The 27,454-nt window shown below is 42.1% G+C and overlaps 1 protein-coding gene across 2 annotated transcripts in view; it reads left to right on the plus strand.

The window, feature by feature from the left end:
* The window catches only part of DPP10 (dipeptidyl peptidase like 10), a 1,813,461-nt gene that overhangs the window by 1,554,748 nt on the left and 231,259 nt on the right, over nt 1-27,454 (plus strand). For both annotated transcript variants that reach the window (XM_069616586.1, XM_069616587.1), the window contains one exon: nt 23,468-23,589. In XM_069616586.1, the coding sequence (XP_069472687.1) occupies nt 23,468-23,589 (122 nt within the window). The remainder of the gene's footprint in view (nt 1-23,467; nt 23,590-27,454) is intronic.

Below are 27,454 nucleotides of genomic sequence, written 5' to 3' on the forward strand. Positions count from 1 at the left end.
GCAAATTACTTGATGGATTGTTGTTATTGTTACCATGTGTGAGTTTCCCTCAAGATGAATAGTATTCCTTTGGGGTACCTGAGGGTTGGCATGCATTATGTTGAGTGAGTAAAGTGTTGGCATGGGCAATAAGCATATGGGGTGTACCGCTTGTAGTGAGTAGCTGAAAATGTTTGTCCCTGGGAAAAATAAATCCTTGGCATGCAGTACCGAGATAAATCAAAAGAATCTCATCTATGAAATGTGAGTATTATTCATTGAAGAAAATCTTTCCGGTGTACATAATCACCAACTGAAAGCATGCGAAATCATGGAGGTGCTGATAGTCCCACATTTTCAAATATAAATTCATACAAGAGCAAACTGTGACAAGGCGTATTCATTCATGAACTCTGATGAGTTTGTGGATTTCCCCATTCTATTTTGTAAAGGGACTGAGCAGCAATGAACTTGGTTGTCTGGGCACTCCGCTATGTGCCTTCCAGAAGGTGGATACAGCATGATCATGGAGGCTCTCTGCCGTCTCCAAACACAGTATTAATCAACCGGGGACATGCCTGGTGCCACCTATTCAGATGGGCTAGGAATCCCAATCTCCTTCAGGGCATCGGAAAAGCTTTTGTGAGACAACTCATCACACCCAAAACGCCCACTCACTGCTGCCTTGTGAACCCACTGTGTTTGAGAACCACAAGGTTATCAATTCCCTCACTACCTGCAAAACAGAGGCAGATAGTAATGTGACAGTGTGCTGCAAACAGTGGGAAGAAGCCTAATGCCACATTGCGATGAACAGTTTTGATAGAAAATCCAAAATTACTCCTGATATCCCTCAACAGGTATCAACAGCTATAAAGGAGCAGCACCACCATTTGAGGCTTCAACAGTACATAACCAATATATAGAAGCTGTTTATTAAGGGCCCATTATGAGAATCTAGAGAACGCCCAGTCAGAATATACAATACAAAGTATGCCCAGCCAATCACAATGCATTGCACTCAACTTACACTGACTAAGCACCATAAAAGAAGTAGCGTAAAACTAGCAAGGGAAGTAGCAAATTGGGGCGAGAAGGGTGTGTTCTGTGTTGCACTCTGCTGTAGCAGGGAGACTTACGCTTAGACAAGGTGATTACTTTGCATAGAGCCATCCTTGGCACCTGTAACCTTATACAAGGATGTGACCACTGCAAGGAGTCTGTGAAAGACATAGCATGGATGCAGATTCAGGCGGTCTGGGAAATACGTATCCTGACAGCTGAACGAAGAACGATGCTGAATGCAAAACCAGGAGGTCTGGGAAAGACCTAAAATGAATGCTAACACGAAAGGTTTGGGAGAGATCCATCTTAAATGCTACATTAAGAAGTCAAGGAGAGACCTACCCTGCATGCTGTTTGCTAGAGGTCCAGGAGACCCAGACGTTGGGGAGACAATAAAGAGTGCATCAAGTCCTGCACCACAAGGTTGAGACCAAAGAGGCAGGAGAAGAGCCAACAAAAAAAAAAGAGAACCGAGAGCCCAAGGCCTGGGAGATGCCTTAAAGTGCATTGTGAAAACAGCAAGAGGGGTCAAGACACTGAGCAAACTCCCAGGAACACTTTCCTGCTGTTGTTTGCTTAGTCCAGGGTTGGACACTTGGATTTGGAGCTCTTTAGATGACTAGTTTACAGTGATGCATAGGGTTGCACATGAAGCTAAGGACTGCAAAGATCATGTGTGCATGGTTCTGTTGGCCACCCTTTTTGGACAGATAGGTTGTCCCAGAGGAACAGGATCTTGTTGAGAATAGTTTATACAATCTATGATTTTGTTAACGTGCCATCCCTGACGCCGTTTCATTAGATATTACCTTGTTTTTTGTAGATGCGTAATGAGATCGTATACGCCTTTTGTATTGTATTGTCCAACCCCTTCCCTAACATAACCCAGAATTAACCACATTTAAAGATGACATCTCATTTGTGTGCCATTGTAATTAATCAACACTCATACCACTATTGCATTGGGATGCAGGGTCCTCAGCACACATTTCTGTGTATCAGCACGATTTTGATTAAATGCGTTGTAGCCATACTGACAACAACACACTGGGCCTGATTTACAAAAACTCCCCATTTGGAAACAAAGGCATTGTACATCAGGCCCATTGACCTCTCTGTTGATACTGATTCAGGTGAGAGATGCAAGTGTCCTCTCCATCACCCAATCTTGCAAATGTGTTGAACTTGTTCTCAAATGGCAGCCCTGAACAATGTGCAACGCTGTTTGTCCAGACAGGGCTCCGTGCTCTATGGTTTTATCAAATAGCCAAACCGGAAGGCAGACACAGTACCGATTCACATAGAATCCACTCTGATGGACATGAACTCCAATAATAGCAGAAGTATTGGGAGGATGTGTGGCTGTACCTTTGTTTTGGATACCCATTGAAATCCAGTCCTGAATTCAAGGGAGTATTAGGGAACATTTGCATAGGATACAGAGAGATCATTCTGACCGTAGTAGGGTTTTAAAAAAGGTTGGGGGATTGCCAAGCAATGTTTACTTCACAGTTTCCCCATTTAGGCTCCTTGCTGAGCTTGAAATAAGTTCGAACATTTTCCACATAAATCATGTATGTAATTTATGAAGATACCTATGACTGAATCCCCATAGTTTGCAAGGGTGAGTTCCTCTGAATAGGTACCACATCTTACCCTGCCCAACGAGTAGTATAGATCGGGTATCACACTGTTGGTTAAAGTCTAATAGTGAGGGGCAGTGAAAGATGACTCCGCCAATAAGCCACGAGAAACAGCACATCATATACAATGTGTTTGCATACTTGTAAATTGCCCCATCTGACGATTTCAGGGGTGTATCGCTACACATTCCAGTCAGCGCGGAATCACAAAATGCACCCCACTGTGAAGTACTGAGACACCACCAGAGCCTTCCAATTGCCACGCGTGCTCCAATTGTATGCAATGCTTACTAAGCAGAGAAAAGAGTTCTCACTTGAAAGGAAGCAATACTGACGCTCCTCAAAGCACACACACTCCTCTGGCGCGGCTGGCATCCCCTGCCATGTACATGATAGATATGGAAGAAACTGAAACCGTAAACTTTAATCTTGGAAAACATTAAATAAATAGGAAAAGCTGCATCTAAGGAACAATCAAACTGTTTTTAAAATGTTTAATTCCTGCCAAAAAAGACTGCATTGACGTTGCAGAGTTGATCTATTTTTAAATTGATTTCACTCAGTTATTAGTTATGATTTGTTTTGATTTCCCACCCTCCACAAAACACGTTGTCACTACTTTGGAGGATGCTTTCAGGAAACTGAAAACGGACTACCGTTAAAAAAGACCATTATGAGCTCAACAGCTGCGAACGAAATCTTGGAAATCTCTAATTACAGTTGTACCGTTCTATTGGCTACATGCTGAAACATGTCTGTAAGCAAACGATGCCCTGGACAACAGGCATGGCACACCCGCAACGTACACGATCACGTCCTTATTGATGCTACTATAAGACAGTCCATTGTCCAATCTATTGTCTGCATCGTGTATCCCTAGTACTACTTCTCTCCATAGCATGTTTATATCACCTTTGTGTAACATGCGTATATCCATAAGAGCCTATGTTCATATTGTACATATTCCTAACAGCTTTAAGATTTCGATATAAACGATCTAACTCGCACTTTCTTTAAAACACAATCATTTGCCCAGTTCGCTCATATTTTGAAAGTCGTATAGTACAACTCAGCGGCAAAAGAGTGACGCGTACTCTCTCCATTCTCTAGTCGATGCCGTATAAAACTTTATGCGTATATTAAATAATGCAAATGTGAGAGAACATAAAGGCAGCCAAACCCCCATCCCCCATCGTGTGCTGATATACATTATTAAAATAGAAGCCAGCGAAGCAACATCTTCCTTCTCTTGTTTCACCAGAAAATGTTGAAAGTGCACAAGCGCGTCCATCACTCTCCGTTCTGGCAACACGAGAACAAGCAGCGCAGTGGCCTGTGTGAAGGAGGGACCTCGCAGCCCTCTTCACAAAGATATGTGAGCGGTATCACCAACGCTTTTGCTGCCAGTAATGTCCCGTATACCCATATCTCAAGGGCAAGTATACAAGAACATTTCAATGCAACAAAAAAATAAAGACAATGGCCCTCATTACGAGTTCGGCCGGTAGCCATGCCGCTATTGGCAGCAGGGCTGCCACCGAAATCGCGTCTGTGTCCGGGTCCTCGGAATGAGGACTTACCGGGCCATTCCGAGTTCGGATGGCCCGGTAATCCCTCCCTCAAGGACCCGGACACGGTCCTTCCCCATTCCCATTTCAGCCCCCATAGGGCTGAATGGGAATGGGAGAGGGAGCAAACAACTGGCCATAACGAGATGGCCCGTTGTTTGCTCCCTCGTCCCCTCGCGGGACCCTGTAAGCACGCCTGGTTTTCCCAGGCGTGCTTAATGTGTCCCGCGAGGGGACCTCGTAATGTGGCGGAACGGGTTGAACGGCGCCGTCACCTTTGACGGCGCCGTTTAACCCGTTCCGCCATGGTCGAAATGAGGCCTGATATCAGGGACTTTATTTAGGGGTCACCACTAGTCACAACTGCAATCCCTGTGGTCTCCCTTGCTCACCTTTTACGGCGCCGTTTAACCCGTTCCGCCATGGTCGAAATGAGGCCTAATATCAGGGACTTTATTTAGGGGTCACCACTAGTCACAACTGCAATCCCTGTGGTCTCCCTTGCTACCCCTAAAAAAAAAAAATCTTTAAGTTGAGGATCCTGGGTTGTAGCCAGCAGCACAAGGCTCGTTGGGCCAGCAGCATGTGGCGCTTGGTTTCTGGAGTGGCTAGTTTTGTGACTGCTATAGCGGTCAAGATAGCTCAGTGGGTTAAGTGCTTGTGGCTGCAATGATATTGTGATCATCAGGCTGCAGGTTCGGCTCCTGTCAAGGTCAACTCAGCCTTTCATCCTTCCGAGGTTGTTAAATGAGTACCAACACATTGGGTGATATTGTATGTATATTTGTTCAATATAAAGTGCTTAAGCGTAAGTGCTATATAATAACACATCATTATCAATTTACCTTGGACGTCTGCTTGCATTCAGTCATTTGGTAAATGGGCCTATATGCACTGATATTAACAATGCATATGGTGATCCATTTTTTAAATGTATATCGCTTTACAGTGATATAGTAACCATATTTATTGTTCATAGTGTACTTAGAAACAATGCTATGTGATGCCACTTCCTGTTTTGTCAAGCGGTGAAAGGTCGGGTTCCATCGCTTCCTGTCATGTCACTTCATGGGTGCGGTCAAATGACATCACTTCTTGTGATGTCATCAGAGGTCAAGGGTTGCGTAATGTCACTTCGTACCCCTGGCATTTTGGTGAAATGACACCCGTGGACAATAAACCTCACAATCCCGCATTCTCACAGAGTAACACACAAGCACTGATCCTGAAAACTCAAGTCAGGGTGCAAGGACAAGAAGACTATGGGAACTATATGGAGACCATAAGCAGCCCATATTTGTGCTCCATCTGAACAGGACGTTTAAGGGAGACCCGCCCCTTTTTCCCATTTATCACCCGAGGTGACAGAAGAATGACACAAGCACTGATCCTGAAAACTCAAGTCAGGGTGCAAGGGCAAGAAGACCATGGGAACGATAGGGAGACCATAAGCAGCCCATAGATATGCTCCCCCTGAACAGGATGTTTAAGGGAGACCCGCCCCTTTTTCCCATTTATCACCCGAGGTGACAGAAGAATGACTCTTGTGCAACAAACATACATAAATAGAGAACTTCTCTCCTTTGCTACACAACAGGGAAACTTGAGCAAAGTGAAACTTGTGTTTTCCCCAAAGATTCAACCCCAACCCCAACAGATAATAAAACTATTTGCAAGAGACAACCAGAGTGAAGTTCAAGAAGGTGGCGTCCTACAAAGAAAAGGGACGAAGCAAGTCAGCAGGAACTAGGATGTTTCCTTGCAGACAAGTCTTTTAGGCCCATTTGTTCATATGTTTTTTATGACATTTTACTGCAAATGTAGCTGTAGGGGTGGGTTGAAATGTGGTTAGAAATAATTCAAACAAAGGGGCATCGGGCGAATTGCTTCATGGAAACATCATAGATCCATGAAAGATAAGACCCCCAGAGTGGAATGAAGAAAAATCTGGACAGCGGAGGAAGGTGTTGTAAAATATAAAACTCAGAGATGGAAATAAAGTAAAAACAGGTCAGTGGAATAAGGTGACATGAATAATAAAGGAAGAAGAGTGGAATAAAGTAAAACTAGGAATACTGAGAAAGTTGTCAAGAAAGATGAAAATGCAGAATGGAAGAAATGCAATTTGATGAAGTGGGGGAAGGTAGCGTGAAAGATAAGGCCCAGACAGTGGGAGAAATAAGAACCTGGAGAGTGGAGGAAGGGTAGGTAGGGGATAAACTCCATACATAGAGTGAATGGACGAGGGCAGATTGAGAAAAACAGATAAAGGAGAGAAAGATAGTGGGCCTCATTACGGGAAGTAAAAGTGTGTATGGGTACAAACCCTTTAGAGTTTGCTTTGACCACTATCAAATTGAGATGTGGCATGCTGCGTCACCAATTCAGGAAAGGTCCGCCCATAAAGACCTGAAATAAGTGATGCAAAAAAAATAAACATTTGAATTCACGTATCGCGCTCTGCCTTCTATTGATTAATTATACAAGATTGCTATAATCAAAAGTCAAAGGCGTTTGTGAAGATTTGCACCTATTAGTGGTTTATTCCCACTGCATCAGCCGACACGTGTCTGTGAAGGATCCCGGAGCACCAAGTAATCTGAGGATTTCCAAAAGGCTCCATCCTGTCTTCTGTCATCTTGAAACTTGACATGGAATTTATGGGGGAACACCGTGTGAAGACTGACATCAAGATACAACAATATACAGATGAGATGCATATGATACAGATGGCTGTATCTAAAGATTGAATGCATCAATGGAATCCATTGAATCAATCACAGTGTGCCCCTCATCCAAGCCTTCATGTCCTGAAGCTGAAGCCTACAAAAACAAATGAATTCACCTAGGGTCCCCCACAAAACATGGCAGAGTTTAGAGTTGGATGGAAGGCATGAAGCTCACATGATTTAGACCTCAAATCTATTGGCATTGCTATCTACTGTGACCTTTCATTCAAAACACACATTGCCAAGAAGATCCAAGCACAATGGTACCATCTTGTCCTCCTGCATAAAGTCAAGCATTTGATCCCTGCCTTGAGTTTCAAAACATTGGTCATCTGCCATCTGGAAGGTGGCAAATTCCTACTTGCCAGAATCCTAGGTATCACTTTAGCCGATCTGAAAGCTATCCAGCATTCTGCAGCACACCTCATCACAGGACTAAGAAAATTCAAACACATTGTGGCCATCCTCAAGAATCCTGCATTGGTCCCTTTCAAGCACACAACATGTTCAAGACAGTCTGCATTACCTACAAAATAGTCAAAACCAAAATACCACTCTACTGGCTGAAGAACACATCTCCAGAGGCAAACACACCACCAGAAGTCACAACATTGCTAGCTGGAAACAAAGAACAGCAAGCGGGAAAGTAAATGAGCACAAGGCATTTTCCTGCTATGCAGCCTGTCTCTGGAACAGGTTACCAATACACATAAGACTTTCACCATTTATCCTACAATTCAGGAAGGACATGGACACGCTATTCTTCGAAGAACACCTTGTGATTCACTGGCCACGGTACTCAACCCTTTCTCCAATTTTCAACTTCCTCTGTCCCCTTCTCCCCCTCCTCATCCCAAGTTCCTCCGCTTCCCCTGCACCCTACTTGAAACCCCTGGGTGTGTGTTCTCTTTGTACAGAACCCTATTGCTTTGCAGCTAGGTGTGCTCTTTATATTCCCACAAATACATGCATACTTTAAGGATGTGTTCCATGATAACATTCACATTTTACAACTTTTAAATAAAGGTTGAACTAAAAAAAAAAAATAATAATAACAAATAATAATAATAATAATAATAATAATAATAATAATAATAATAATAATAATAATAATAATAATAATAATACTGTCAGTGGTTTTGTGTATCAGGCTTCTCCTACTTCCTGTGGCCTCGCTGCTCATGACTCCATAAGAAAAGAGGAGGGTGGCAAGTAATTAGTAGGACGATGGAAGAGACAGATGTGCATTTTGTGGTGTTGATGGGTGCAGGTCAGAAGCACCCAGTTATTATTTGCCAACAGGCATTCTGTGGATTCAGTGAAGAAATATGGAAGTGTGTTATCCATAAAGAAGACGCACACACTTGTAGACTACGGTGCATTCAGTCTGGTTAGCCACTGATGTGGGTGAGGGTGATAGACAAAAGTTTAGTTGTGGTCCAGTAAGTGTTGATGTGCTAATTGCTAGGCCTGTGGCTGCAACCTGTGGGGACTTTGTGCAGATCTTAAATGTGAATGGGTTTGAGAAGGATTGACATCTGACAAGGGTGTAGAAGATGGGGTATGACCATTATGCTGGTAATTCCCTCTAAGAAAGGGTAATCTGCTATTCAGGTTCCCCTTTCAGCAGATTCATTCCAAAAGCATAGTGTTCAACTGTGCACAGCTGTATCAGTAGCCTGATCTGCAGCACCTGCTCTGCCAGCAACACAGACCAGCTTCGGAGGAGACAGGTGCCAATTTGACAGATGCAGTTTCATCCAAGACTCAGCATCACTGTGGATGAATTTAAGAAACACATGCACCCCTGTTCTCAAAACTACATACCCATGAGGCTGCTGTTCTGGTGGCAAGTGAAACTTGGAATATAAGTCATATCTGAGTTTAAGGTATGTTTGCAAGCAACTATCTTAATTATCCAAGCCACATCAGTTTGATATCACATGTCAACTCTGTAAGCCCAGCTCAGCTATGGAAGGGTTATGTGTATACCCCCAGCCAAGCTGTTTACTGCTACTAGCAGCAAGACCGTAGAGCTGAGGGTTGCCTCTCTTTGTTCATTTAAGTGGGCAGGTAACACCCTCCCCAGAGAGACAGACACTCCAAAGGAAGCAGTCCTGGGAACAAGAATCAAAGGGCACATCAGGGTGATGCATAGCAAGGGGCCTTTGATTCTATTGAGAAAGGAAGGGTGTGTGGTTAGTGTAGACAGATTGATATGATATGGCATTTATAATGCACATGTACTCAACTTTTGTAGACAAGGAAGGGGAAACAAAGGGAGGACAACATAACGATCTTTGTAGGTCTTCATTTTTTTTACATGTTTAGTTCATTACAAACGTTTTAGTCACATTCCTAGCCATTTTGTTATTGTAAAAAATCCATCAAGTGGATCATGAAATCAATCATACAAAAGCAATCATGAGGCCACGTGGTATGGGTCTTCCATGTCTTTATAGCCATTAATCAGCCAGAATCCTACTTGCCATCTTTGTGAAATGTCTATTTAACAGCGCAAAAAATGTTCTTTATGTCTTAGCTGAAAGCCTTTCCAAGATTGCTTTGAGAAATTTTACAAGTGAATATGTAATTTTTTGTTTTTCTCTTCATAGAGAGATTCCCACCAGTTCTCAGCAACGAGCTCTCATTTCTCATGCATTACTCTGTATAGATGTATCGTTCTTAAGTCTCTTAGAATGGGGCAAAACAGGGTTAGGTGTTTTGCTGGGATTCCCTTGCATCTTTGCAATATCTGCATGTGTCACTCCCTGCATTATACTCATACCTCGACAATACAATATTTGTGTGTAGAATGTTTAACCAAAATCTTAGGAACATGTTTCGGTATTTCCTATTGGGAGATTTTTGCAGGTATTGCAGAGTCAGGTTTGGGGCACCAAAAATGTTCTTCGATAACGCGTGCGGAGTCCATTTCATCCTATGCTCTTCTGTTTCCCTCCAATCATCGGCCCATAGCAGTTTCTTTACATGCATAGGATTGTTTAGCAGTGTGTCAGTGGTTGTACCAAGATTCTGTAAACTGGTGCTACACTGGAGATACCACATGTTCAAAACACTGTTGTTCGCCTGTGTCTCTTTTTTTTGTTGGAGAAACTTGAACTGGGGATGATATTTTGGCATATTGATCTTCGGAAAGAAAGAGAGAGCATTCCAGATGACTCTCACATGTAGCGTTATCAATCCCACTTCATGGCGAATGATCAATATAGGCAGGTATATTGGTAGATGTAACACTTTTTTCCCAAAACATCCTTTGAGATAATCCCAAATGTCTCTCTTAAGGCCCAGGCATGCCTCAGCTCCATAGATAACAGTTGGTACTACTTTCTAATTATAGTAGTTTATTATCGGCAGAAAAGAAAACTTTCTGAATTTTCGCTCTATCATTCTCCCTTGGGAGGTCAGCTGCTTTGCTTTCAGTTTTAGGCATTCAATCCATGGCATCTTGCCTCTGCTTGTGTTTATGATACAACCAAGATATTTTATTTCTTTGGAAGGTTGTAGACGTTTTCCATTTAATATCCAGCTGAAATTATTTCCCTTATTTGATGTGCCGGACCCTGGTACCATTACCTCTGATTTAGCTTAGTTTATTTTAATCGAGTTCTGGGCCATGTACTCTTGGACCGTGTTCAAATTTCTTTGCAGACTGAGTGGCGTTTGGTCTAGTAACACAAGATCATCTACATAGAGAAGCTAACCGATTTCTGTTCCATTTATTCTCAGTGGAAAAGTGGGCTCTTTTGACAATGGTATTTTGATGTCTTGAATAAAGAACTTAAAGAGCACTGAGGCAAGGGGGCAGCCCTGTTTCAGGCTTTTAAAGTTCTGGCTGGTTTGTGCCAATGTTCCCGCCTCATCCAATTTGATTTGGATAGATGTTCCTGTGTAGAGGTCTTTAATGCAGCCAGCAAGTCATCAGGACACCCTGAGAGTTTGTTTCTGTCACAACTGATCACAATCCACGCTGCCACAGGATTGCTCTAAATCTATGCACACAAGGTAGATATTTCCCCCTCCTGTTCTTGTGTCATTCAGATTGTGTAAGTGTGGGGAAGAGAAGTGCCAGGGAGGATGGGAAGGGGGAAATGCAGTTAACTCACATAAGTGCAGAGAGAAGGGACTGTTGGTTTGAGATACAGACCCTTAAGTGCTGGGGAGCCCGCAGGCAGTGCAAGGGCAACTGGATGTGCAGGAGCCTGGGCCCAGGTTCAGAGAGTTACCAGTACATGGAGCAGTCAGGTGCATTAGCTGGGGAGAGGACGAGAGAAAACAGAAGTAATAAGGTCTTGAGTTGCTTCCAGAACTAGAGGTGTTTGAAAGAGGCAAGGAGGCTGTTCTAGAGGGAGGCCCTAGCTGAGAAAATAGATCTGTCCCCGACTCTCGGCTTGGAGAAGTGTCTGACCATCACAGAGATATAGGCGGATGAGCGGATGGATCTAGAAGGAAGATGTTTTGGAAGAAAAAATTGGAGGTAGAGCAGTCCCAGGCCCCAGAAAGCCTTGTTGATGATGCAGAGGGTCTTGAACTTGATCCTTGCAGCCACGGGGAGCCACTGAAGAGATTTCAGAGCTGGAGAGATACGACCCGTGGGCTGGGGCCAAGGACAAGACTTGCAGTCCTGTTCTGGATAAGAATTAAAGGTCGAAGAGTAGAGGCAGGAACATTTAGAAAGAGGCTGTTGCAATAGTCCAGCCTAGAGAGGATCAGAGCTCTGGAGACAACAAGCTTCTGGGGGAAAGTGAGAAAATGAAGAATACCTCTGAGGAGGTGCAGCTGATAATTTCACTTCTTAGAGACATCAGAGATGTGAGGATAGAAGAAGAGGGTGGAGTCAAAGATGACACCAAGGTTCTTAGCCTCAAAGGAAGGAGCAGGAAGAGGGCCCAGAGTGGGCAGCCAGAGACGGAGAGGAACAGAGGGAGCGGGTGTCCCAATGAGGAGGATCTCAATCTTATTGGCATTAAGATAGAGATCATTGGTGGCACATCATTCCTGACTTGTGGCCAGACAGTCTGGTATAAGAGAAGAACAGAAGTGTTGAGGGGAGCGTGAAAGAGAGCCGAGTGTCATCCGCATAATATTGACAATTGAAGCAGAAAGTAGCGATGTGATGGGCACGAGGTGCCAGTTAATGGTTGAAAAACCAAGGAGAGAGGTTAGACCCATGGGGAACATCACAAGTAGAGAGAGAGATAGAAGAGAGGAAAGACCCCAGTTTGTGCCCTGAGAGGGTTGGTTGGTGAGAAAAGAGGTCATCCAGGCCAGAACCTGATCAGTAATACCAAGGTTGTTTGCCGAGGCGATTGAGCAGGGTGGCATGTTTCAACCGTGTCAAAACCAGAGGATACATCAAGGAGAATGAGGACAGAAGGTAGATGAGAGTCAAGATTGGAGAACAAGTATTAACAGGTGGTCATGAGAGCAGTTTCCTTGTTATTTACAGCTGACATAGATTCCATCACCTTGTTTATCCCTGCTTCTATATTTCCTTTCTACCCACTCTACTTCCAGTAGCATGAAGTGCTTTGCATACCCTTAGGGCAGGCCTTCTTTGGGTCAGTGACCTGTAGACTTTGCCTTCAAAAGAAGGGGTCTCCCATGCCTTCTCACATTTGCTTTTGAGTAAACCTCTGAGAAAGAATCTGTCGGACCTTGGTTGGGAGAGATGGCTTTCCATATCCCTGCAACAGTAAGAGAAAGACTGAATATGCAAGACAGAGGCAAGCTCTGTTTCCTACCCACTTCCCAGGCACGTTGAGAGTGACTCCTGCTGTTGGAACAAGAACTGCCTCTCTGCCAGCACCACTGCTGTCCAGGGCCTCATTGTGGTAAAGGATTTGCAACTACGTGTGACATAGTCCCTTGCTGGGAACACCAGAACAAGGACTTAACTTCTACCTGAGGCCACAGAGTAGGACTCACAGCATCCTGAGAGCCAACCAGGATCCCTGATTTTCATTGCCTCAAACTGGTAGAACTATCATTGAGACAGGTTCCTCGCATCTCAAACTCCAGGACCTGCCGGTTCTGACTTTGACAATGGGTTGAACCACTGTCCTCGTGGTCACAAACTAGCATGATACGGCATTGTGTCCTGACAGTCTGTCAAATGCTGAACTTGAATTGATTGCTCATCGCCGGACCCGACTTGAACCGCTGGTTACACATTAACTCGAAGCATCCATTACTGAAAAACTCAACCTGGCATGACCTCAAACCACCACCTAGCTGAACTGCACATTGGAGCAACATGATCACTGCTTCAAACTATTGCCGACCTTTGCCTCAAAACTTTGGACTGCCATGCCTCAACACTGCCCTGCAGTTACCTCAACCTCGAACAGATTCTGGTAGGTGCTCCTCCTCCATTGCCAAAAGTCACCTTCAAACTAATCCAAATTACTGCATCCGATCCAGCACAGCACCTGCATGCTCCTTGTGCCAAAACAATCAAACATACCCAAACTGCTCCATCTGCATGCACTACTGCTTGAAGCCTGGTTTGATGCCATCGAACAGCCATGAAAGTATTATTGACCCATAACTGCCCTCTTGGTCGATTTGGGCACTAGAGACTGGTTCTGTCACTTGTGCACCATTTTCACTTAGACAGTTCATCTCTCTATCCTTGCCAAGAGTGCTGCAATCTCTCTCTCTTGCATCTTATCTGTTCTTTGCACAGGGTTGGATTTTTGTACAGTTTTTCTATTTAGTTTTCTTGCAAATAGTGTGTTTAAATAAAATATACATATTTGTGTAGAACCTTGGTTTGGTATTCCCTTTATTTTGGACTGTTGTACTATGCTGTTTAGGTTGCTAATTAGTCACAGTCACACCCCTTTTGAGATTATAGCCTTCCCTTGGCCCACGTTACTGAAAATGTGATACATCTCTTAACTGTGCCTGCTTTACCTTTATATTTGGGATCTCTGTTGGTTTGTAGAAGTATGAAGGCCCAGTAAGTGGTATGATTACTACTCACCCTGGCACTCTTGCAGAGAAGTAGACATTCTGCCATAGGTTTAATTGTGGAATTTGGGGAATAGGGCTTACAAGCCAAAAACAACCCACAACAATGCACTCCTTCCCCCGGCCTTTGCAAGCAATTCCCATTTTACTAGTTTACAATGGCACCTATCAATCCTCTCTCTCTCCCTCTCTCTCTCTTCCTCTCTTCCTCTCTCTTCCTCTCTCTCTCTGTCTCTCTCTCTCTGTCTATCTGTCTCAAATAAATACATTGTGGCCCATGAGGAACAAACACAATCATGAGTGATTTGGCAGATGAGGGAAAGAATCAAACTGCAACTCCAGACATTACCACAAGCTTCTTCCTATTGGAAGAAAGAGCCTTTGGTTCAGAGGAAGGGCTGCTTGAAATGTGGTGGTTGCAGTCAGCCATTTCACCTTCCTTTGTTGATTGACAGGCTGAGTGATGCCCCAAACCTCGCTCTAACATGTTCACATGCTGTGCTCAGTTACCTCCTCCTCCCCACTCTCCTGATACACTTGTGTGCAGGCGCGTTATAAATGCCATATCATAACTCTTCCTACTACTATCACTACCTCTACTGCTTCTCCCACCACTGATAATAATGATATTAATAATAATAGTAATGCTACTACTACTATTAATACTATTACAACAATAATGATGATGATGATGATGATAGTAGTTCAAATGGTGCTAGTGATGATGATCATGATAAACAGCAAACGGCATCATTGTATTTGCATATGATCATTAGATGGTCCATTGGCAAGTCACTACCTGACTGAGACTGGGACACATACACACGATTGTGGCCATAATGTATCAGTTTCAGTAGCATTTGACAGGTCCTTGGGGTGTCAGCTAAGCTGTGACGTGTCTAGGTTGCAGGTGTTTGATGCTTTGCTATGATACCTTTTTATCATGCAGACTAAGTGGGGAGCAAAAGGGTGCTGGATCTATCATAGAACAGCGAGTAATACTTAAGTATACCTGTAGCACATGATTCTGTAGAGGGGAATCCCACTACTCTTCATTGCCCCCTACTCCTGCTCGAAAACAAAACAAAACTACCACTAATCACAATGCATAATACGTTTGTGCATGAAACTCCTTCTAGGTCTCCTATTTCTTTTTTTAAAGATATGCTTCCACTCTCAAAAATGTGCAAGATAACAGCGAACAAGGTTTGCATCCCTGGTAGTTAATATGTTTAATACATCAATGGACTCTCATGTGAATTTGGATCATATATGTTGATCTGCCTGTCAAGTGCGCCATTAGCCCAGCCTCTTCTGTATGTTTGGCGGAGGTGGGAAATCCTTCCATAGATCAACATGGAGTGCACAGCCAGGGGGTGGAACCCACACACTTATTACACCAGAGTGTGCCCCTTGCTTCCTGTACTGTTAATCTGCTTGGATCTCTGGAGGGTGGGAGCTTCAGAGTCCAATAGGGTGCTGCACCATGGCGATGCATGCGCTGCTTTGCAGTGCCACAAAGTGGGCTACTTTCCCCTCTCACCTGACCACATCAAACCACTACATTACAAGAGGGAAGAAGAAATGATAAGTTTGTCAGACATACACACCAACTTCACACCCATCTAATAGCACCGAAGACCCCCACTCACCAGGTCTCACAGCATACTGCACACTGAGATCTTTAATAGACTCCCTCCAAACTTTCAGTAACATAGACCTTGTAAAGAAGACAGAGGTATGCAATGAATATATGGAACTAACTCAATCCCACCAGGTGGGGCTGATCAGCCTGTGAAATACTGATTGCTCACCTATCTATCCTGGGTTCAGCTCAACTCAAGGCTCAGCCAGACGATGCAGGATGGGTAGGGGAGCAGGGAATGCATTATTCTTTAGGTGTTTTTTCAAAGGATCCTGAGTTCAAGATACATTCCAGCATAGAAGAGAGCTCTGTACACAAGTTCCTGATTAGTACACATGTAGTCAACACCTGTTTGGTTTATAGATACAATGCAGAAAACAAGCATCTGTGATGCAGCCAATGTGTGCCAAAAACGTTGCCAGATGTCTTGTCAACCAGACAGTACACTCCCGACACCCTTTTATTCTCTCCCCCGTTGCATTATGTTTGGCCATAAAATGGTGCGCCACTTCATGTTTCAAATTCAAGAAAACGAGTGAATAGTCTTTGGGCATGATTTATAATGCACTTTTCAGTTGTGCCACTGTAAAACGCGTTTTCTAAATCAGCCCTTATGCCTTCTTCTGTTGCATAATACATGTGTTTTGCATACAAAACAGCTCCATTATGAAAGTGTTACCTTTATTTATTGCCATACATGTAACCATTGCATAACGTTACATCCAATAGCATGTTATAGCATGTTAGCCTTTGAACAAGCTGTTTAAATTAATGTATTATGGTAAGACTTCGAAGGGCTTAACATGTCTCTCTTCCCCAAGCATTTCATGGCTCTAAATCCATCTTCCCAGTTGAAATCTTCATAGGCAATGGCAAGCATTCTGCCGCCCATGCCTTGGAAACGTTACACTGGGTTGCCAACACAAGTACAAGTGTACACATTTCATGGATAGCACATCTTCCATCTGCAGCCCCCGTGCAATATGAGGCAAGTGTGCCAATTGGTTACAAATGGAGAAAAAAATAATAACCAGTATATACTTTCAGCAATGAGGCATTGTACTGGGCAGTTCTACTGCTGAAGCTGTCATCAGAGGTTTTCCCTCACCCTAAGATATACCCTTCAATTATTCAGTATGCACTGAATTCCTTTGCTGCTGCTAAGGAGCTTGGGCATTTCCCCTGCTGTAATTTGGATTGGTGCAAAACATCAATGTCTTCATAAGATTCAAGTTAACGAATTGAAACGGGTGGGTATAGTGTGTGAATGTCAAACATGTATTGCAGCATTGTAGGTAATGCAATAAGCAGCATTCATTATAGCAATGTCAATACATTGAACTAGTATACACTCACATTAAAACATGATATCATTGGACCCCTTCTGTTGAAGTGAAGTGTAAGCTTTAATAAAACATGTCCTAGCATTTATTATAAAGGGAATGCATGGTATTCTGGGACGGGTATTGATAATAGTGCAGGGTCAGATGCTGAAGTATCCCGATGTTGCATCTATATCAGTTAACCCACCCAGGTGTGCACACAAGGCTATTCATGTGTGCCCACTTTTTTGTTGCAATCACTAATGTAAGGCCACTTAGCAGAATCCCAGTAGTGCAGTTTATGTGGTCTGATTCTATAGTTGCTATCCCAGTGGCCACTCACACCATCTGTCTTATGATAAAACATTGAGTTGCTAACTGGAGAATTAAGAACACACACTGCTTTACTTCCAGACCAGAAAGATCAAATGGACGATGATCCAGTGGATCCTTCACTGGTTGGCACTGTTGCATAATGTGCAGTGTTAATAATTAAAGATGCAACCCTATTGAAGCATTGCAAGACATGATCATTACTATCAGAATGACCACGTACTGAGTCGAGTGAGCTTGTACCGTTCTCCTCTCTGTCCTGCTTCTTGTAGGAAAGTGTTCATGTATTACGCCAACCAGAGCATCTTCCTTCTCATATATATTTACTAAGATTAGGAGATAAAGAGTTATTTCAAGTGAAACTGAAAATTACCCTCATTACAGGGTTGCCAGTAGGTCAGTGGTGCTACTGCAGCCTACCTGCAACCTTGCCTTACTCTTTCTGCTACCCGATGTTCCAGTAATACAGGCAGCGCAGGAACAGAAACTTTACATTCCTGTGGAGTCCCATAGCACTCCATGGGAATGGGAACACTGAACACACCAGCACCATTAATAATAGTACCGGTGCTTAAGTGGAGCAAGCCGGTCTGGAAAAGGTGCTGGTTGTTGCCAGCACTTTTTTTCTGGACCGGCTCCCTTATAATGAGGGCCAATGTATTCAAAGGCATGGCAAGCTTCCACTGATATTTAATTTCCCGGATAACAATGACTAATTGTTACATTTGTCCTTTGTTTGCACTCTAGGCTTAGATATTAATGTGGCTGCAAACATATTTTGCAATACATGTCCCTCTACAATCAGTGATAGGGTAGTGTATTCGGTATATCTACTAAAATTGCTATGAATGTGTTACTCCTCTACTGATATAGGAATATCTTAATTGTTTATCTGAGAGTTGTTGCCCAGCGTCTCTGAACTGTGTCTAATGTTCATGCAGTGTAGTCTACTCCAAAAGTTGTGTTTTCTTATAAACACTTAAATGTGTTGGACCCCATTTTGGAAAAGAATAAAACAATTAAAACAATGCGTCTTTCAAGGTAACACTACATGTCCTGTCTTCCAATACGCTCTTAAAGATATTTAACAAACAGAAGATAATTGCAATAATAGGGGGTACGGGTTTGTTTGATTTGATCTATGGCCCACTGAAGTGTTTGGAGCTAGTAGTAAAAACATAGATTTTATTGAAAGGCTCACACATGTTTGTGTGGAATGTGAACATCTGAATCGATTAACAACAAGGTTATATTTTAAAGGACTTGTACATAATGCGGAAATGTTTAAGACAGATGCATTTTGGAACAGAATGCTAAATTACAAACAAATATCAGTGATTTTGTCTAAATTTGCAGTGCTGAATTTATGTAAACATGTTTATATGTATTTTTAAGTGTACTTGTTTGTACTTTAAATGGATCACATAATTAAATATTTAAAAATAGAAAATTCATGTATTGGAGAAGAAGATATAACTATATGACCAGCAGGCTACTAACCTTTGAGCGGCCACAAATGCAGATTTGTGCTGGTTGAATTGGTAGGCTACATGAGACAAGAAAAGCATAGTAGAGGTTGTGGCATCTTGCTTGATCCCAGGTTTCAGCATTTAAGCTTCTCGAGCTACATAGTTTTAATTGAATTGTTTTAGCAGGTAGAGCGCACAAAACCTCATATTTTCTCTACAACAGTTGGCCATTAATGTAACCCTGAGAAGTCTTTTCACCTGTTTATGGTAACATACTCACTCGCTTATGGCACTAAGATCTTGTCAAGAGTCAGTGAAGACCTTCAATGTTTCAGCTGGATGCACAGACTTTCAGTAATCAATGGTTGGCTGTAATCCACCTATTTCAAAGTAAACTTTAGGGAAAACTGGGTAGAACACATTTCAGGGAAGGGATTGATCTTTGGTCCATCAACCCTAGATTGTTTTCCTCAGCCAATGACCAGTCCATGTCACCAAAGTTCACAGTTTGTGTTTTTATCCTTAAATCCACCAGCTGAAGCTATCTTGGAATCCTGTACTCTTTATTAAGATTGTTACATTCTTGCACCACACAGCATGCCCATAGGTCTCAGTGCACCCACAGACAAAGAACAATACACATGACATGGGCTAAGTGACGGAGTAGGTCAGGTCAAAAATCCAGGTTCATATCCATAGGAAACAGAAATCTAATCCTTTGAATATGTTTGTATAGTGTTCTTAAAGCCTGCCAAACAAGTGATATCCCTGATATCACTGACAAGGGAATTCCAAAGAGTCGGTGCTCCGACATCAAAGCAGGTACCCCCAACTTTTTTCAGTTTAAACTGGGGCACAAAAAGCTTGCCCAGTCCATTAGATCATAATGATTGCAGGACAGGAATCTTCTGAAGCCACTGTGCGAAATAAGCAGGAGCTTGGTTGCCCATACATGTATGGGTAAGAGATAAGATCTTATGAGAGATTTGATGGTGAACCGGTAGCCAATGCAGTGATCTCCTTGACTGCATAACATGCTCTCCTCTCGCAAGCCCACATACAACTCTCATTGCCCCATTTTGGGCCACTTGCAGAGTCTTAATGTTAACCTTCGAGGTGCCCACCAGAAGACTAGTACAATAGTCGATCCTGGAGTTTTTCAAAGACATAGCCAGCATAACGATATTTCTGTAAACAGATAAGGCTTGATCTGCCTAATCAATGTAGTCATGTAAGTACATGCGGCCTTCGTATGTAGGACATGTTGCTTCATGGAGAGGCTAGAATCCAGATGGACCCCCATGGCCTAAACACAATGACTGATGTGAATCAGGTCATCCAAGCCTCAATCATCACATAAACTTGGCTAATCCTGGCTGTGTTGGCCTTATATTCTCCTTTAAGTGCAAAGAATGCCTGGGTGCTGTCAGCATAATTGGTATAACCTATGTCAGCGGCATCCAGGAGATCAAAGAGTGGGCACAAATAAACATTAATCAGGATAGGAGAAAGGCACTCTCCTTGGGGTTCACCTCAAGTTAACAGCTCAGGAGATGAATGGAACTTATCAATAGCCACTCTAGATTGGCTTGGACCCATAAATGTGGCCAACCATGCATTTGCTGCTTCAGAGCAATTTACATATCTTCTTAATCTCTCAATCAAGAGTTTGTGGTTCACCAAACTAAATGCAGCTGAAAGATCCAACAACATAAGCAACGCGGCTTGACCGTTATCAGCAATTTTAGCAAGATTAGTTTGTAAATCCAGCATGGCAGTCTCTGTTCTATGGGGAGTCTGAAAGCCTGATTGACGGGCACTCAATAGTTCATATCTTTCTATGTGCTCTTGAAACTGTAGCTAAGCCACTCTATCAAGTATTTTCTGTAAGAATGGGACCTTAGTGATGGGGCAATAATTGCCTGCCACCACTGGGTCAAGAGATTCAAGATGGGTGATATCCAGACCTCTTTCAGTGACATCAGAACCATGGCTGTCACAAAAGAGCAGTCACAATTCTATTGAGTGGAGTTGCAATGTAATCTATGTCATCTTTAATTACACTAGTGGGGCATACATCACTTGGACAGGTGGATTGTTTCAATCCTTTCACCATTCTTATGATGTCATCATCATTGATCTGCTCAAAATGGAACTCTGGAGGCCCATCCATGGGAGCCGTGAGGCAGTTAGTATTATAATGACGGTCACCTGAGTCCAGTAACATTTCAAGGTGAGCATTAATAGTAGCTTGGTGGAGTTTCAATTTTGTAGAGACTCTCCTTTGTATCTCAGTACACCATACATTATTCTTATGTACCCCAAAAGTAATTATCTTCTTAGTTTCTAATTCTCTTAAAATAACAAATAGTTATTTCTGGCTAGACTTTGTGTTGTTTATCCTATTATCAAAGTTGGTTCTGTTCGCCATGAGAATGTCTAGTTTGTTTTTAGTAGCGGCAAGCTGGTAAGAAGAGAGGGTGTTCCCACAGGGCTTCGTCCTCCACTCATGTTCTGCTAATCTTTCGAGTCTCCTATGTTCTAAAATGTCCTTAGAGAACCATATCTTCCCAAAAGTCTCAGAGTAAACCTTTTTTTACACGTAAAGGTGCTACGGTGTTAATAGCTACATTAACTATGTTTACAAACTCTTCAATCCAATCTGCAACTGTAATATCAGTGATATGTAGTATTGTGGAAAGTGTGGGAGTACTAAATCAGCAAAAGCCTCTGGGGAAACCCTATGCAAATTTCTAACTTATGATTCAAATCTATGAAATCAATTGGCTTTTTTCCATTTCTCTGGAAGGGGGGGATTGAAAGAAGTCACACAATGATCAAACCATGGACACGGCATAATACATAAGGAATCAATAGGTAGATTATGACATATCACCCAATCTAGTATGCACCCCTCATTATGTGTGGGCCATTTTATCTCCTAGGCAGCACCGAGGGCCTATCAGGCTGATAGAAGAAAAGTGGCCTCCTGATCACTATCATGAAGTGCCCATGGATTGGAATCTCCAAGTTGAACTGCACATGTGGACTTCTTAATACAATCACCCAACAGTGTCATCAGTTGTTCTTCAAATAAGGGGGTTTTCATCGGAGAACGGTAAATGAATAGAAAGCAAACTGTCGTATTAAAGTCTAGTCCTAAATTAATTAGTGTGTATTCACAGCTATCAATAGAAGTCAGATGAAGCAAATATATATTCAGGGTATCCCTAAAAATAAATGCTGTACCCCTCCCCTCCTTAAGTTCTGAGGATTGTGTAACCTGAAGATGTGGCTAATATGGCTGCAATATTGGTAGTGTTGGTAAGCCAAGTCTCAGTCAGGCATATATTGTATGCCTGACTGAGACTTGGCTTACCAACACTACCAATCATGCAGGTCAGAGGTCTCGATAAAACCGCCGACTTTCGATGAGTGTTTTACTAGCAATCTACTATTTTCAATCTATTTAGCCTTCTTGCCTCTCCAATAACCACAGGTACCGCAATTTCGTCCCACATACACATAAGACTCAGACTTTGACAACTATCTAATATGGCATAAGGGGATAAGATACAGGATATTTCAGAACAGTTGCTTACGCATTTCTAAGGCAGTTTGGATTGCCTAGAACCAACCCAGACCCTCCAGCGCTGCTCAAACTGTTTTCTGCATAGTCATCAGAAAAGGGACCAACGACCAATCGTCTAAGGCATGGGACAAAACGTTTCCTGGTCCTAAGTAACACAACATAATGCCCTTAACGTATTGTGAGGTTGAGGACAAGCTCAACAGAGTCGATCTCTTACCCAAATTCTTCCTGGGGATGCACAGTTGAGGATCAGCAAGTCATGCTAATCATACGGACCGTTCAAGATGCAAGCATTTGTGCAGGCCAACAAAAATGCGTACGCTATATGTACGACACTGATCGGCACTGGCAGGCTAAACCGTCACGCGCCAGCTCTCAGGCACATGTTATGAAAAGATATATCCCCAAGAACTACAATGCTGATGGGAAATGTAGTGGCTTGATGTTTAAACAAGCAACAGTCACCCAGAAAGTATTCACACCAGATATTGCAGTGCAAATTTCGAAATGCAGGGTAGTGCGAAAGATGTAAAACAAATTAGTAGCAAGTTTGAATGAAATACTAATATCCCAAATTATTCTAAAAGCAAATTCCAAAAACACGTTTAAAAACAGTTTCACAGCATGTGCAAGAAACACAAATCTATCGCAATTTGATTTTACTTCTAGATGTCTCAGGATCTCTATGGTGTTTGACTCCCAGGAAATAGACATGGTAGACATCATTTTCATTCCATGCCTCTACTCTGTGCAAAGCTTTACCACACACATTCAGGAAAATTCATGACATCATATGATTTAGAAACATTAAAGATATGCCTCTTAAACCAAAACATGCTTTCTTACTTGGGCAGTGATCACATTGCAACTGTTCCCTGCTAGATGGGTGGTCACAAGCACATGCCGTAGCATTGTTTTATTAGTATACTCTATTAGTACTTTTGATGCTTATGGTCAAATAATTGTGTTTTTACTGAATTTATTTGTGTGTGCTCATGCATATATTCCAAATGCCCCTTTCAAGTACTCACTTCTTATATTTTGCAGCTACCTCCTTAAAATGATGCATGTGTGTATTTGCTAAAAAAGACTGAATCTACTTAAATGCAATTATTCTTTGTTGTAGTGTGTCAATCATTGGATTATTGAACCGTCGGTGCCTTTCCTGCGAATTCCTGAAAGATCAGTGCACATACTTCAGTGCAAAGTTTAGCCCTTCAAATCAACACTTTTTATTACACTGTAAAGGTAAGTTGCATTTTATGACAGATGGAAGCAACAGGATTACACATCTATTATAAATATAAACAATGAAGACAGTTTCTTTCCCCACACACTTGTCTTCTATGTACTCAGTAGGACCATTTTATAATTTGATAGAGCTTAAACGTAAAGTGCAAAATGCAACTCGCCATTGCTGTCCTCCGTATCAGGGGAACATTTGGTTTTACGCATTAGATTTTCATGCAGGTGTAAAACAATTGTATTCCGATGCTAATGAGCAGGTAGATTCCATTGGAGTTCATTCCAAAATGCTGCCTGCAAAACATGTTTGCAGGCAGTGTTTTATTTCTCCCAATCCGAAGTGGAAAAGGTGAAGAGTAAAAGCAATGTTGCCTGTCCTTACTTTTCCCTTTTACACTCCACTTCGGCAGTGTTTAAAATTGCATTGGCGAGCAACACGCAAGTGTTTGTTTCGGTGGTTCCCTGCATGTACATAATATATCTTTAAAAACGAACTCCCACTGTCTTACATGAATAGTAACTTCTGTTTTGTTACACTTTCTTTTGCAGTCATTGTGACTGTTGCATGTTCTTTTGTGTTCCATTCTTTCCTAATTTTTCTGAAAAAATAATTGATATACTGCTTTTGGCTTTTCCCACCACCTCTGGAATAATGTATTACCTTAGGTTCTTATTAGGATGATAGTTTCGGACTCAAACATACCTTTGAAGAGTTATAAAAGCTGGATAACAGTATGACAACATTTGTTGAAATAGGATATGTTTTTCAGTTTTCATTAACATCGAATCCCAGTAACAATGTTACAATGGGCTGGGAGAATAGCTCAGGGGAAATGTGTTTGCTGTGGAAGCAAGACAATACAGAGCAACACAGGTTCAAATCCTGGTCCCCTGCTAAGAGACTGATCTCCGATATTAAGCACCTTATAAAAGATTAATTAATGTACTTAGCGTAAACATTTTTCAATAACATCATTTTTCCATGAAAATGATCTTTGTGCATGAAGAAAAACAATGTGCAATTGATCAATATCATTTATATAAACAACAAGGGGCAGATTCGCAGAGTATGAGTTTTAAGCCTGGAAAAAAGGTATAGCTTATGCCAGAGCAAGTTGCATGAGATTCATAACCTATTTCACGCCTGATTTACAACATGATTGAGCACCTTTCAATGGCCGTACACGCTACTCAAAATTGCATCTTCCAGACGCGATTTGCAAAAAGAAACAGCACAAATTGAACGCATGCAACTGATTCAAGCACTACAGTCAGTCATCTACAAGGCGTGTCAAGTGTGTGGTGGCGTTTTAAGGGGTGTGCCACCTGAAAGGCCGGTCTTATAAACTGGTCAAATCGTCTCTGCTCTTTACTAAACCAGTTTGATAAATTGGGTACCACATTGTGGATCTTAATGATGGTGAGAAGGGACGCTAATAAGGGATATTGGTTACCAAGTGCTCAGAAAGTGGATGCCAAGTGATAGCAGTGCTATATGAAACAATAGTACCATGTGTATTAAGATAGCACACTGGCTGAGCATTTCAGAAAGCCAGTAATTGTTGGTTTCTCTTTTGTTCACTAAGCACACACATATACTTTATGCAATGAAAGTCAATAAATGCATTTTCCAAAAGCAGGATGAACAAAAACATACACGTGAACAAACACACACACACACACACACACACACACACTCTCTCTCTCTCTCTCTCTCTCTCTCTCTCTCTCTCTCTTTCTCTACTTACTACTAAAACTGAAATTTGCTGACTTGCCTACAGTAAAGAATGTTAAGAACTTTAAATACCTAATCATGGCTGACTCTAAATCACTAACATACAATACTACATTTAATTGCAAAGAATGAATCACAGTTATTACACACTTTTAAAGATCCTTTGTAGATGCACAATGATGATGTATTTTTTCTGGTTTTGCGATGCAAGAAATCAGCATAAATATGACATTTTTAGTTAAAAAGTGTAGCTCATATTTTGATACTTAACTAAATGAAATGAAACCACACATTTAAATTAAAAAAACAACGTTTGATTATTTTCAAAAATATGATTTGCCCAGTTTAATCACCATGGAGTTTTATTATAATAAACCCTGTCACCACAGGATCCTAATATGTCTGTCTGTTTAAAGGGCATGTGATTTTTATCTTGCAATGTAAAAATAACTCTTCCAAAATTAATTCTTCAGCATGATAAAATGAAACCTGTGAACTACAGAAGCCCCACCTTACAAATCCCAAAGCTGTACATCCAATGATGGCAGTGACAGTCTGCACCATTAAAGTTGTAGATGTGCACCTAACTCTGTAACTTTTGCAAAACGTAGCAACAAAGAAAACAAACACTCCTCAGGTGAGCCCATGCACTATGCAATAAAATTAAGTGTGTGAACTCCCCCAAAAGTGGCATGCAAAATATAAGTGATCTCTGAACCACAAAGTGTTGTTCGCCACTTTTGGGGTGAAAAGCAGCAACCCCAACACCATGACTGCTCCCGGTATCATACCTTTTGTTGCATTTCCAAGGCAAGTGTGATGGAAATAAATGTTTAACATGCACCAATGCCATGCATCTGAGTGCCTGTCAGACAATGTGAAGGCAGTAGGGCATGATATAGGATCTTCTGGGGATGGCAGCTACTTGCCCCCTCTCAGAACACTTAAGTATTATCCATGGATGAACTTGAACACTGCTCGCAGAATCTTCACATTACTTTGGAAGGTTTGTGGGACTCACACCCTTAAAAATCTTGTCAGTTTGTGTTATGTAATATTATGCAAGGTGATATTATATAACAGCCTTCTGCCATTTTGGTGATCTTGTTGCATGCGTCCTTGTATGAAGTGAAAGAGGGTAGGGGTTTGTTAGTGCAATAGAGGGAGCGACAGATGTGAAACATGGGATCAAAGCTAAAGTACCACAATATGGAGTGTCAGGATGGTTATATGGTTATGGTGGCAACACTTTGATACCTGTTTATCCTCATGGGGAGACTACGGTCAGATACATAACATAAAGTGTAGTGCTGTGAATCTAGGTTATTCAAAATTGTGTGGATTTGTTATTGATTGATTGTTTATTTGTAGTGCACTGCCAAACTCTTAGGTAGCTGGGCACAAAAAAACTTGTGGACCACATGGTTACATATCGTTTTGCGACAAAGTGCATACATTCAAAGGTGCATTGAATAATACAATGTGTGACAGGATACAAGTGCAATAGACAGTATAGGACCAGGTTACAGGGTGGTCCGGATCATTTATGGGCTGGTATTTGCAGTGGGGATCTGATGAAATCTGATCAGTCAGTAGGTGGTTAGTAGTAAATTAGACAGAAAGCCATGATTTCACCATGGCTCTGAAGGGCCAGAAGGAGGTTTCCGCTCTGATAGACAGAGGGAGAGTGTTCCAACATTGAGTGGCCAGAACTCGGAAGCTAGAACCTCCTGCCGTTTTTAGGTTGAATTTGGGAAACTGCAGTTGGTGCAGGTACAGTGTTCTGGTAGGTCTGGATGAAGTATGTCTGGCGAATTTGTCAGATAAATATCGTGGGGCTGTTAGAGACAGGCATTTGTGTTTGATTACAAGGGATCTTAGTTTGATTCTGTCTCGGATAGGGAGCCAGTGGGCTTCCGTGCTGGCCATGGAGATGTGAGCTTTGCGTGGGAGGTTGAGCGCACATCTAAGGGCGTTATTTTGCAAGATCTGGAGTCTGTTCAGATTTTTGGTGGTGGTTACGATGAAGAGTGTATTGCAGTAGTCTAACTTGGATAGTATTCATGCTCTGGATAAGGTTACACAGCTTGTGGTGGATAGGAATGGCCTACAGGCATTAATAAGTTTGTTGCT

Source organism: Ambystoma mexicanum, chromosome 9, assembly GCF_040938575.1.
Source record: "Ambystoma mexicanum isolate Mex_15411 chromosome 9, UKY_AmexF1_1, whole genome shotgun sequence".
Classification (NCBI taxonomy): domain Eukaryota; kingdom Metazoa; phylum Chordata; class Amphibia; order Caudata; family Ambystomatidae; genus Ambystoma; species Ambystoma mexicanum.